The sequence below is a fragment of the Pithys albifrons genome, chromosome 22, assembly GCF_047495875.1.
Source record: "Pithys albifrons albifrons isolate INPA30051 chromosome 22, PitAlb_v1, whole genome shotgun sequence".
Lineage (NCBI taxonomy): Eukaryota > Metazoa > Chordata > Aves > Passeriformes > Thamnophilidae > Pithys > Pithys albifrons.
The window spans coordinates 4,557,767-4,569,731 of record NC_092479.1 but is presented as its reverse complement, the minus strand read 5'-3'; the positions used below and the strand labels follow the sequence as shown (position 1 = coordinate 4,569,731).

The 11,965-nt window shown below is 58.5% G+C and overlaps 2 protein-coding genes across 2 annotated transcripts; one reads left to right on the top strand and one right to left on the bottom strand.

Annotated features, from left to right (window-relative positions):
- Positions 1-169: 169 nt before the first annotated feature.
- Positions 170-4,796, top strand: ZBTB48 (zinc finger and BTB domain containing 48). Its single transcript, XM_071575494.1, is given in 10 exon segments — positions 170-635; positions 638-866; positions 1,546-1,657; positions 1,900-1,992; positions 2,312-2,398; positions 2,735-2,889; positions 3,061-3,197; positions 3,522-3,686; positions 3,819-3,907; positions 3,993-4,796. Coding segments are annotated over 10 exon segments (1,830 nt in total). The 3' UTR covers positions 4,290-4,796.
- A 315-nt stretch (positions 4,797-5,111) lies between these two features.
- KLHL21 (kelch like family member 21) lies at positions 5,112-11,955 on the bottom strand. Its single transcript, XM_071575495.1, has 5 exons — positions 11,832-11,955; positions 10,314-11,356; positions 8,609-9,014; positions 7,089-7,161; positions 5,112-6,745 (listed from the first exon to the last, which is right to left on the bottom strand). The coding sequence occupies exons 2-5, from the start codon at positions 11,347-11,349 to the stop codon at positions 6,452-6,454; spliced, it is 1,809 nt and encodes a 602-aa protein (XP_071431596.1). The 5' UTR covers positions 11,350-11,356; positions 11,832-11,955; the 3' UTR covers positions 5,112-6,451.
- Positions 11,956-11,965: the final 10 nt, after the last annotated feature.

The following is an 11,965-nucleotide window of genomic DNA, read 5'->3' as shown; positions in this document are numbered from 1 at the left end:
TCGGCACCGACCCGGAGCCGCGGAGCTCCACCCGCACAGCGCCTGCCCCGCCGCGGTCACCGTCCGACCCCGCACACAAACCCACCCACCCCCACCCCCCAAACGTCACTGCCGGTGCCCGGTGACGGCACGTCCGGCGGTGCGGGTGCCGGCAGTGCGGGGCGCGGCGATGGCGGCGGCGGCGGCGCACAGCGTGCGGGTGCTGCGGGAGCTGAACCGGCAGCGAGCGGCCGGGCAGTTCTGCGACGCGACGCTCGGCGTGGGCGGCCGCGAGTTCCGAGCGCACTGGCCGGTGCTCGCCAGCTGCTCCCGCTTCTTCCGCGCGCGCGGCCCCGGCGGGCCCGTGGCGCTGCCCGACGGCCTCGCCGACACCTTCCAGCTGCTGCTCGACTTTTTCTACACCGGGCGCCTGGCGCTCACGGCGCACAACCGCGCCCGCCTGCTGGCGGCCGCCGAGCAGCTCGGCGTGCCCGACGCCGTGGCACTGTGCCGAGCCTTCCGCCCGCGCCTCCGCCGCGCCGCCCGCACGGAGCCCGCGGCGGCCCCGCAGCCCGGCGGGCAGGCGGTGCGTGATGGGGCCGGGAGCGGGGCGGCGGGGCCGGGGCCTGGCGGCGGGCGCGGCGCGGTGACGCCGCTGTTCCCTCGCAGGGCTCCCCCCCGGCCCCGGAGGAGGCGGCGGCGGGCGGCGGCGGGTTGGGGGATGGCGACGCCGAGCCCCTCTCTGACAAAAAGGCGCTACGGAGCAAAAAGAGCTCCCCCGCCCCGGGAAAGGCGCCGGGGAGCAGAAAAGGTACAGCGGTGCCGGTCGAGTGCCCCACATGTCATAAAACCTTCCTCAGCAAATATTACCTTAAAGTGCACAACAGGTAAACGCTTCGACTTCTCCTTCCCCTTGCGCGCGAGCGGGGATGCGCCGTCCGCACAGCTCTGCCCCTTCCCGGGGGAAAAAGGGAGGCCCCGCTTTTGCCAGCTGTTCCCAACGCCTCGGCATCCCTCGGGATGGAAAGGAGGGTCCCCGCTGCCCCTGGGAGTGCTCTGACCTGAGGGAGGTTTATATGTCTCTGAAACATACTCGAGGGATGCAGCAATGGTCCTAGGATGGCCCTGGGCTGTGGCTCAGGAAGGTGGCGGTGGGGGCTCCTGAAGGGCTGTGCTGGCTGCAGGTGGGCAATGGCAAATCGTCCTTGCGGGCTTTCAGATCAGCGCAGGCTGGGGGAGATTTTGAGGGCTGTGGGAAACGTGGTCGGGCTCTGTGAGCATCTCTGGGGTGGATCACAGAGCAGAGCAGGGCCCTGCAGTGAGGTCTTGAGCTTCACCTTGGCCCTGCAGAATCGAGGTTCTGCAGAGCACAGTGGGCACTGACAGCGTGACCAGGCTCTGAGGGGCCCTGAAAGTGGCAGAAAAGCAGCTTTAGGGTGACTGAACAGTGGCACTGGGGGGAGAGGGGGAAAAAGCTGCCTCACCTTTCACTATGTCCTCCCATGCCTGTCTGTGCAGCTGCTGTTGGACAGGCAGTGATGGGGTTCTCCATTTGTATCCCTCCAGGAAACATACTGGAGAGAAGCCCTTTGAGTGTTCCAAGTGTGGCAAATGTTACTTTAGAAAAGAGAATCTCCTGGAACATGAAGCCAGGAACTGCATGAACCGATCGGAACAGGTACTCCCAAGAGTTGCCCCACTGGGCTGGAGTGTGGCTGCCATCCATCAGGAGGGGAAGTGGAGCCTCCTCCCAGCCCCAGGTCATGCTCAGCTCTGAACAGGCACCTGCATGACACATGTTCCATGGTTGGGACCCCCAGAGCTGGGACCCGTGTGGCTGGGATCCCCAGGGCCAGGACCAGGGTGGCAGCAGCTTGTGCCTGATGCACAGAGAAGCTGATGCTGCCCTGTCTCTCGCAGGTGTTCACGTGCTCAGTGTGCCCAGAGGTGTTCAAGCGGCGGATGGAGCTGCGACTGCACATGGTGTCACACACCGGGGAGATGCCATACAAGGTCAGCAGTGCTGGCATATGACATCCCTATGGATACCACTGGACACTGGCACAGAGTGGGGGCAAGCCTTTCCTTTCTGGAGCAGCCTGGCCCAGTCTGTCTGGGACCCAAGTGCACCAGGTCCCATCCCCAGTCCATGACAGCCCAGTAAGGGTCATTCCCTGTCTCTGAGCTGGAATGTGCTCCAGGGAGGCACCACAAGCAACTGTTTTCTACAGTCATACAAGGAATCTGTTCTGATCGTCCACAGATCCTCTCCTTGCTCCAAAACCACTCTGTGGTTGCAACTGGAAGCTGATCCCCCTCTCCTGTTTTGCAGTGCTCTTCATGCTCGCAGCAGTTCATGCAGAAGAAGGACCTGCAGAGCCACATGATAAAACTGCACGGCGCGCCCAAGCCACATGCGGTAGGGACCAGGATATTGAGGAGGGTGCAATCCTGCACACAGGCCTGGCCTAGGGAATGGTATCCATGTCCACTCTGGCTCTCTTAGTGAGATGAGCACTTAGTGAGAGCTGCTGGAAATGGGCTTTTTTGTGTACAGCAGCTGCTGATAGACCCAAGCACTGAGCAGCATTTTGCCTCTGTTAGGCTGTCCCATATCACTGGATGTCTCTGAGTTGGGGTTGCTGCTGTGGCTGCTGCAGGAAGGGGCCCTGGAGCAGCCAAGGCAGTGTCAGGTGTTGGGCACAAGTGAGTCTGGTGCAGGTGTACCTAACCCTCCTCTCCTATGGCCTTGCAGTGCTCAACCTGCTCCAAGTGCTTTCTGTCCCGGACAGAGCTGCGCCTGCACGAGGCCTTCAAACACCGTGGAGAGAAGCTGTTTGTGTGTGAGGAGTGTGGGCACAGGGCCTCGAGCCGTAATGGCCTGCAGATGCACATCAAGGCCAAGCACAGGTATGATGTGAGCTGAGTCCTCCCTTTTATCACCCTGGCTCTCCTGGCTGCACTCCCTCCCCTGTGGGTCTGGAGATTGTCTGAAGGGAGTGCCCCCTTCACGGAGGTGTTGGGGTGAGACCCAACTGAAGCCAGTGGAGACAGATGATGCTGAGTTTTCCCTGCCTACAGGAATGAGCGGCCCTACGTGTGCGAGTTTTGCCACCACGCTTTCACGCAGAAAGCCAACCTCAACATGCACCTGCGCACGCACACCGGCGAGAAGCCCTTCCAGTGCCATCTCTGCGGCAAGACCTTTCGCACACAAGGTATCCCCGGGTGTGGCTGGGGCGGGTCATGTCAAGCACCATACTCTGACATCCAGAAAGCAGCTTCCCCAGGAGCAAAGCCATGCTCTTGTGAGTGCAGGCTGATGCCAAGGAAAGCATGTTCCTGTCACCTCCACTGCCTTCATGGCACAGAAGGGGAAAAAACTGGTGTTCCCCATGATCCCTACCTGGAGCAGGCAGCTGCTGTTTGTGTTGCTCTCGCTCTCCTAGCAGCCTGACCCAGCCTGCTGATCCCTGTGATGGGAGGCATGTGCCACACCACTGACTGGCTGTTCTGCCCCTCTGTTCCCCTGCTAATGGCAGCAAGCCTGGACAAGCACAACCGGACGCACACTGGGGAGCGGCCATTCAGCTGCGAGTTCTGCGAGCAGCGTTTCACGGAGAAGGGGCCGCTGCTGAGGCACATCGCCAGCCGGCACCAGGAGGGCCGGCCCCACTTCTGCCACATCTGTGGGAAGACGTTCAAAGGTAACACCAAGGCTCCGGCTTTCACAGGGCTCTGCAGGAGCTGCCTCCTTCCCATGGGCAGCTTGGCATCACTGTGAGCATGTACAACGTGAAACTGCTGCCTACGGGCTCTCACTTCCCTTCCCTTCCCAGCAGTGGAACAGCTGCGTGTCCATATCCGCCGGCATAAGGGCGTGAGGAAGTTTGAGTGCACTGAGTGCGGGTACAAGTTCACGCGGCAGGTGAGGCCTTCCCCACCTCCAGGGCCCCGCACGGTGCCAGGAGCCGGCCCTCACCAGGCCCCTCCCTGTGCCCGTTCCTTCACAGGCTCACTTGAGGCGTCACATGGAGATCCACGACCGCGTGGAGAACTACAACCCCCGGCAGCGGAAGCTGCGGAACTTAATAATTGAGGATGAGAAGGATGTGATGGTGGTGCTGCAGCCGCCCCCAGAGCTGGAGGTGGGCTCAGCCGAGGTGATTGTGGAGGCACTGGCCCACGGGCCACTGTCTGAGGAGGTCCCTGCACAGAGACTCTGCTCAAACGAGAACTTCTCCACGGCAGATGTGATTGAGCAATCTCTGATTATAACAACGACGATTCCTGAAGACTGTGAGACATAGTGCAGCTGCCTTTCCACCGAAACACAGTCCAGTGTCGGACTGAGCTACTCTCTGCCACACTTACTCTTTTGAGTAGTACATCCGTCCCCTTCCCTCCTTCCCTTCCAATCTCTCACCACAGACTGCAGGGAAGGGAAGTCACCATGATGTTGTGATTGAATGTCAAATGAAGGAATGGCTCAAACTGGCCACTCCAGCCAGTGTCCATGCACTGCGCAGGGAGATGGGACTGACCTGTTCCTGTCGTACTGTGACTCACTTTCTGACACCTGCTGGAGGAGCTGGTGCTGCGCTCTTTCCTCCAGCCCTCTCACCCTGCTCATGATTAAAGCTCACCTTCCTCCAGAGGGAGCAGCTCTGCCCTTTTCTTTAACGCATGTGAAAAGATTGTCTTCTCCGTTAAACTTGTGCCTTATTTCTCCTTTGTTTTGTCAGTCTTCTCTCAATTGCTCTTTCTTTCTCCCATTAAAGGGGGGCAGGACCTGTGTCTCCTCAGTGGTGGAATAATGGAGCTGCAAGTTCACTCGAAACCCACTCTAGCATCCACACTGTGCCTGAGCTCCTATTGTTCAGGGACAGGCACTTATCTCCGTCCCAAATGCGATCCAGGGTTGATGGGAGGGATAACCACTTCCTGAGCGGTGCCAAGGTCAGGAGGGATCCCCGTTTGTACCCTCACCCCCCAGGGCTGCAACCACACTCTCTTCCCCTTTCCCCCTCTACTCACCAAGGAGGCAGAAAGGCAGCAGTTTTAAGTGTCCTGGAATGAGATAGTCCCAGTAAAATCTTACTCCAGGCCCTTTTCCCTCACAGACGACAGAATTGTGTAACAGGTTTTATTTAACTTGACTGCTGCAAGTAAATTTAAAAACAAACTATGAGAATAAAAATACATTATCTGCAAATGTAAAATGCCTTTGTTTCAAAGGATGAAGTTCAACTGTACTAGAAGATTCAACACAATGAATTCTAAAAAAAAATAAATACAGATCTGTAGCTGCTCAGCAGGTGGGACTGGGGGTCCAGCAGTGAGCACTGCTGTGTGTGCTATTTATAGCTCAGCAGAAATGCCTCGGGCTGCAGTGCTGTCCAGCTGCCGGCGCTTGCCCGCTCTCCCCAAGCATGGGCCAGCGTGGATGGGCTGCTCCCAGAAAAGCAGCAGCTGTCCCAAATTGCAGGCCCCAGTGACCCCCCTGCCTGGCTCTGCCCACAGGGGGCCCACCCTGGCGTGTGGCAGCACCAGGAGGGTTTGACACCAAGGGGCAGCCATGCCAGGCCCTGCACAGTCCCCACCAGGACATGGTGGTCTCAAGGCACTGTCAAGTGTTCCAGACTGGAGAACAGCCTGAGTTCCCCAGGGCTGAGGGGTGTGGCGATCGAATATGCGGGATTTTCATCTCTGAATTCAGTTTAAAACTTCTCCTCTACTGGTTAAAAATGAAAGACCAAAAATCAAACACATCGTGCCACACCTGAGCCACTGTCACACTTCAGTTTTCTCCTGAAGGTGCAGCACTTGCTCTCAGGGAGCTGTGCCACAGGTTCAGCTGTTTGCTTGTTCCAGAAATGTTCCATGAATAAACCAAGCAGCTGCTTTTCAGCAAAGGTAGATAAACAGCCCACCTGGCCAGGGCACTTGGGCAAGTATAAAGGCAAATCTTACACAGGCCAAAAAAACTGCAAACGCCAAACAAAAAAGAGAAAAAAACCCTAAAATAACTACCATTCAATTCCAACACGTGCACAGGAAGCCTGTCTCCCTCTGAGGCACAGAATAGAGGAGGGGTCCAGACCACTGTCTTACCAGACAGAACCCTCCCAAAAAAGAAACCAAAGGAAGCAGTTTGGTGGCAAACATATTGTGGGGTGAAGGAGCTCCCAGTGAAAGGTGTCCAGTCACAAGCTGTAAGTGGCAGTGCTGTGGTGTGGGTCAGCGCGATCGTTTTCCCGAGGGATCAGCTCTCAGGTCCCTATGAGCAGCGAAGGGCCGAGGGAGGCAGTGGAGGCCTCATTGCCTACAGTCACACAGCAGCACATCCAACAGCCAGAGTTCTCATTTGCTCTGTGATCAGTGTGGTTTTGTTTCCAAGCACTGGTTTGCCTCAGCCTTCTCCAGAAGCAGCCCAGGTTCTGGATGAGGGACACGTGTCAAGTTCCCTGTGCTAAGGCAGCTCGTTGAGGTTCTGGTTGTGAAGGTTTTGGTTCTGCCTGCTCAAGCTGATGGTGTTGTCCAGTGTAATACTGTCATCTTCCTGTGTGGTTTCTGGCATGAACTGCCGGAATATGCTGACGCTGCCATGCCAGAAGATGGGCTCAGGGAGCCGGCCCACCACACTCCACGTTCGTGTCTCAGGGTCATAGGCTTCCAGGACATCCGAGAGTTCAAACGTGTTATCATAGCCCCCGGAGACGTAGAGCTTCCCACCAAGCACAGCTACGCTCCCCCCGACGTGAACCTGCAAAGCAACAATAAATACACACCATGATCAGGGGTGTTTGCCCCATCTGGCAGCTGATTGAGGTGGTGAGTGCAAGTCTGGCAGTTGCTCCTTGGAGGAGGGTCTGTACCTGCCAGCTGCAGCTCAGGCTCTGAACCAGCGCTGCCCACAGCTCTCATGTGCTGAGCTGAACACACAAGACAAGCCACCACATCTGGGATTTTGTCTTCCTGATGACTCTGATACATTTAAACCTGTTCCACATGCAAGGGGTTCTGATCTAAAGAGCTCTAAGTTTTCAAAGGTAAATAAAGCTCATTTGTAACACTTCAGGCATCCTGGAGGGATGCAAATGTCCTACCTGAAGCATGGCAGGGATTTTATCCCATTCATTCTTTGCTGGATTGTAAACATCCACTTCAGCTGAGTCGTCTCTGGGGGAGAGAACACAAAATTACTCTTCTGCATTCTAAAAACTCTACTTGAGTTTTTCGCCAATGCCAAATTTAGGTGTGTGGGAGGAGGGAGAAGCTGGAGGGGCTGCATAATCCCCCAAGGCTTCTCTCACCCACCCCACTTGCCAGACAGGAGGGCGACAGTGACAGGTGAGGGACATTTGCAACACAGAGACACTGACACAAGAATGTGAGAAGGACAAGGTCAGGGCAGCTGAAGAGAAGCTGTCAGTCCTTCCAAGACAGTCCTGGTACAGACAGGATCAAGAGGCTGTGAGGCAGCTCCAGGCAGGGCCAGCAGCTGGGCCAGGGCCTCCTCTCCCCGCTCGGGGTCAGCTCTAGGGTGGCTGCAGAGAACACCTGAGCCTCACTGCTGTGCTGTATCTACAGGTATAAAATCAGTCCCAGCATGAGGGATCATCGCTCAGAGGCTTTAGTCTGAGCTATTAAAACAAACCAAAAATTGAATTTGCTACTTTTACATGTTATCTATTCCTCTGCCCTCCAAAAATTATCCTACAGCTCTACATGGACCAGCAGCCCATACTCAGCACATAAAATGCAGAGAGAACACCTGATCCTGACTGCCTTTTCACTGACTCCTGCAGATGCACAAATGATCTGAAATCCTAAGTGTCAATCATCAGTATTTTAAAATGAAATTCTACAGAATCAGCTTGTGACAAGGAGTGAGCAGCTGCAACACTCCGTCAGGATGGACTGAAACCAGGTGACTCAAACAGACGTCAGCAAGACACTCAGCTGGACCCGAAGGGTTCAAATATAAGGTCTTGGGCCAAAGCTGCTGCTTTATGTGAAGCCAAGAGGAGCTTAAAAAAAGAGAAGTGGCTGGAGGCCCTCAGAGAAGTCTCTGTTTGCTCAGAGTCAACAGACAGGGAGATGAAACACTGCAGCCCTAGCATGCCTTTCCGTTTATTTTTAATTAAGCGGATAACTGAAGTATTTGCGCCACCAGGACAGCTTCAGATGGGTAATTAAGTCCCAACTTGGAAAGGCACTTAAAAATAGTGACCAATCACTTCATCTTCAGCCCTCTTATCACTGCTGAGACGGAAGATGTCCTCTCCTGTGCTAGAGTTTAATGTTTTCTTGGAGCTTATGTGCTTATTTATAGCAACAAGGGGGGCTGAACCAGGAGCCAAGGAATCCGAGAAGCCAATTTTTAAGCAGCGCTGCTGACTTCAGCCGGATTTACACCTGGCTGTTCCCCAGCCTGGGGTTACACTCAGACATTTCTACACAATTTTAAGGGTTCCCCACCAGCAGCATCAGAGGAACCACTGCTGTGCTGTCGCAACTCAGTGCCCTCCCTCCAGCACCTCCAAAATCCACACACCTTCCCAGGGAAGCTCTGTGCTCTCCCCACAGGGACATGGACAGGGAGGTGATGGCTCCCACTACTCACCTTATGAAGTACATGAGGCCATTGAGTGTGACGGTCTTTGGGGCGAAGGACCAGGGGGGCAGGTGGCCGCAGTTGACAAGGGACCAGAGGTCGCTGTCAGGGTCGTAGCACTGCATGACCATGGACTCTTTGCCAGCCAGGGAGCCGATGGCAAACAGCTTCCCACGGCATGAGGTGGTGGAGCAGTTGTCCATGGGATACAGCATGGGCTGCAGGGCTTCCCAGCTGTCCAGCGCGTGGTCATAGCGCTCTGTGCTGTCAGAGGCAACCACGTAGAGCAGCCCATCCAGGACTGTGGAGCTGTGGTATTCCCTGGCTTTCAGCATGGGCGACACCTCCGTCCACTCGTTCACACTGGAATTGTACCTCCAGACGCAGTCGTACAGCCTGGACCCATCCGAGCCCCCTGTGGCACAGCATGACATGTGTCAGAGCCTGGCTCTGTGCAGGGCAGGGTGATGGAGGGGAGTGCTTGGCTTGGTACTGGCACCTCTGCTACAGCTCCAGCTCCACTTTCTGCACACAACCCCTCCCACTGCCCTGGGCTGTTAGGGCAGCATTTTGGTTCTGGGGGACGGCACTAGTGTGTGCCATGAGAATTTGAATGTGAGTTTTGCACTGATTCCAGCAAGACAGGGAGGATTTCTCCCACATCCTTTTTAGTTCATGCTCAACCATGAATCAAAACAAGTCTCCCAGGTTTCACTGTCTCCATCCTCTAAGCCCCAATTTCTCTCCCAATTTGCTGCCCTGAAGCAGCTAAGGCAGCGGTACCAACGGCAGGTCAGGAACCTCCTGGCCCTGCTGCACCACACTGACACTGAGCAGAACAGTGGCCCAGCAGCAGCCTTGCACATGGCTCCTGGCAAGACTGGACTTCACAGACCCACTGGGGATCACTCCAGGAAGCTCCCATGGGATGTAAGGGTGTTTGTACAAACAAGCCATGTGGCCATTTTTACAACCCTGCCCTTAAAGCAGAGCCTTGTTTTCTGGTTGTGACTAAAGAACACAGAGTTTTCTGGCCATCTGCGTAAGACTTGCCCTTCAAAGCTCTGCCAGTGTGTCCTGCACACCCAGAGTACACTGTTCCACAGCACCTGCTTTCCTGGGCCTTGTCTTGTTACAATTGCCGCAGGGCTGCTGCTCCAGCTACAGGGATGTAGTTCAAAGACAGCATCTGCATGTAGATTAACAGCTGAATTCATACACTGGTGTCACCTTGACAGAAGTAATTGTAACCCCCATGGACTATGAAGAGGCAGGATTTGTGCTGGGGAAGGTACTGTGACTCACAGGGGCTGGCTGAGGAACCTGGGGCTTTCTGACGCACCTACGCCTTGAGCATGTGCCTGGCTTGTGATTCACAGGGCTCCGAATCCAAACACCTTCACAGAGAGAAACTCAAAACCCTCTAAAGTCACCCCTGTCCCTCAGAGTGACAGTTAGAAAATTCTAACTGCAAGATCTGTGACTTCTGCCTGCGTGCTCAGCAGCATTAGTCATGACAAAATAGCTCCTGGACTGAGACCAGCTGCTAAATCCAGCACCAACTCCAGGAGTCTCCACGCCTGCCAGCAGGCTCCAGGCACCCAAGCCGAGTCCCAGACTGTCTGCTTCCCAGGAAAAGCTCACTGCTAGAACCCACATACTTTCAACATCTATCTCCACCCTGGTGGGTGTCCTCACACACTGTGTGCCTTACCAGTGACATAGATGTCATTGCCCAGCGCGGCAACGCTGTAGCCCCCGCCCAGGTGCTCAGGGAACTCGGCCAAGTAGCGCCAGTGGCCGGTGCGCGGGTTGTAGCAGTCGACGGTGACCAGCTCGTCGCAGTCGCGGTCGCAGCCGCCGACAAGGACGAGAATCTCAGCGAGGCCTGTGGAGGGCCGGGGGCGCATGCGGGCGCAGGGTCCCCAGTCGTGGCGGTCGAGGCGGGCGGCCTGGAAGTCGCGGGCCTCGCGCAGGAGGCGCAGGCAGGGCGGGCAGCGAGCCACCAGCGGCTCGCTCTCCACGTGGGCCAGCAGGTAGAAGCGACGCACGAAGGGCAGGCGGACATGTGCCAGGAGCTGGGGCAGCAGCGGGGCGCGGGCGGCAGGGTCGGCGCGCACCCAGCGCAGCGCCAGCTGGAAAGCAGCCTCCTCCTTGGGGATGCAGAGCCCGTCGTCCCGCAGGTAGGAGAGGAGGCGCGCCAGCGGCAGCCGCTCCAGCTGGGCACCCAGCTCACCCACGTGCCGCAGCACGAAGCGGTGGGCAGCGGCTGCCAGCGCCGGGCAGGCAAAGGCTTCAGCGAAGTCCTGCATGTCCAGGGCGTTGGCGGGCTCCAGCTGCCGGGCCAGCCAGGCACCGCAGGCATCCTTGACGGCAGGGAACTGCAGCAGGTCGGCAGCGCGCAGCAGGCGCTCGGCGATGTCGGGGCCCAGGCGGCCCACGCGGCCGGTGTATGCGAAGTCGAGGAGCCGCGCCAGGCACTCGGGCTCCACTCCGTGCAGCCGCACACGCTCGGCCCGCGACTCGCGCAGGGCCCCGCCGAACATGGCGCGGAAATACCCCGAGGCTGCGGCCAGGACGGCTCGGTGAGCCCCGAACTCCCGCCCGCCGGCCACCACTGTCACGTCCAGCAGGCTCCGCTCAGCCCGCAGCGCGCTCAGACCCCGCAGCAGCGACACCGCGTGCGCCGGTTCTCCCGCAGCTGGAGCCGCCGCCGCCGTCGTCCCGCCGGTGCCCGTGCCGGTCGCCATGCCGAGCCTGCGGGGAGCGCACCGGGGTCACTCCCTGAGCCGAGCCGCCGGGCCCGACGGCTGCCCTCAGGGAGCCCGTCCTGTGCCGCGCCCGGCCGGGAGCCCCCCGGGAGCGGCCCTTGCGAAACGCGGTGCCTTTGCCAGCGGGGCCCCGTTCGGGACGGTCCCGGGGCCCCGCAGCCACCCCGCCGAGCCCCGCGGCCGCGGGAGGTACCACGCTCGACGGTACCGGGAGGGCAGCGGGGCAGCCCCCAGAGCGGGTGTCATTGAGGGAGCCTCACCCTGAGCGCGGCTCCAGGCGCTACTGCGGGCGAAAAGGCGCGTCCCGAGGTCGCGCCGTCGGCGCCCTGCCCGGCCCATCCCGTCACCGCCCGTCCCGCCGCCAACACCGGCCGGGCCCTGCGGTGAGCCCAGGGCCGCCACCTCCCACCCGGGCCCGTGCCCGCAGCCACCCAGTAAGAACCGCCCCGGGCCCCGCTCACCGATCCGCTCTCCGCCCGCTCTCCTCTCTTCTCCGCTCCGCTCCTCGCTGCGCTCTCTCCGCCGCTGCCGGCGCCGCCCCCGCCCCTCCGCCGCTCCCGGCGCGCCCCGCGCCCGGCACTGCGCACGCCCGGAC

What these genes read in the sequence shown, in the direction of transcription:
- KLHL21 (XM_071575495.1), bottom strand. Translation starts at nt 11,349, where the DNA reads ATGGCGACCGGCACGGGCACCGGCGGGACGACGGCGGCGGCGGCTCCA. An exon ending in CAATGACATCTATGTCACTG is followed by an intron (nt 9,015 to 10,313) that starts GTAAGGCACACA and finishes GCTGTGCCACAG; the next exon opens with GGGGCTCGGATGGGTCCAGG. An exon ending in AAATCCCTGCCATGCTTCAG is followed by an intron (nt 6,746 to 7,088) that starts GTAGGACATTTG and finishes GTTGCTTTGCAG; the next exon opens with GTTCACGTCGGGGGGAGCGT.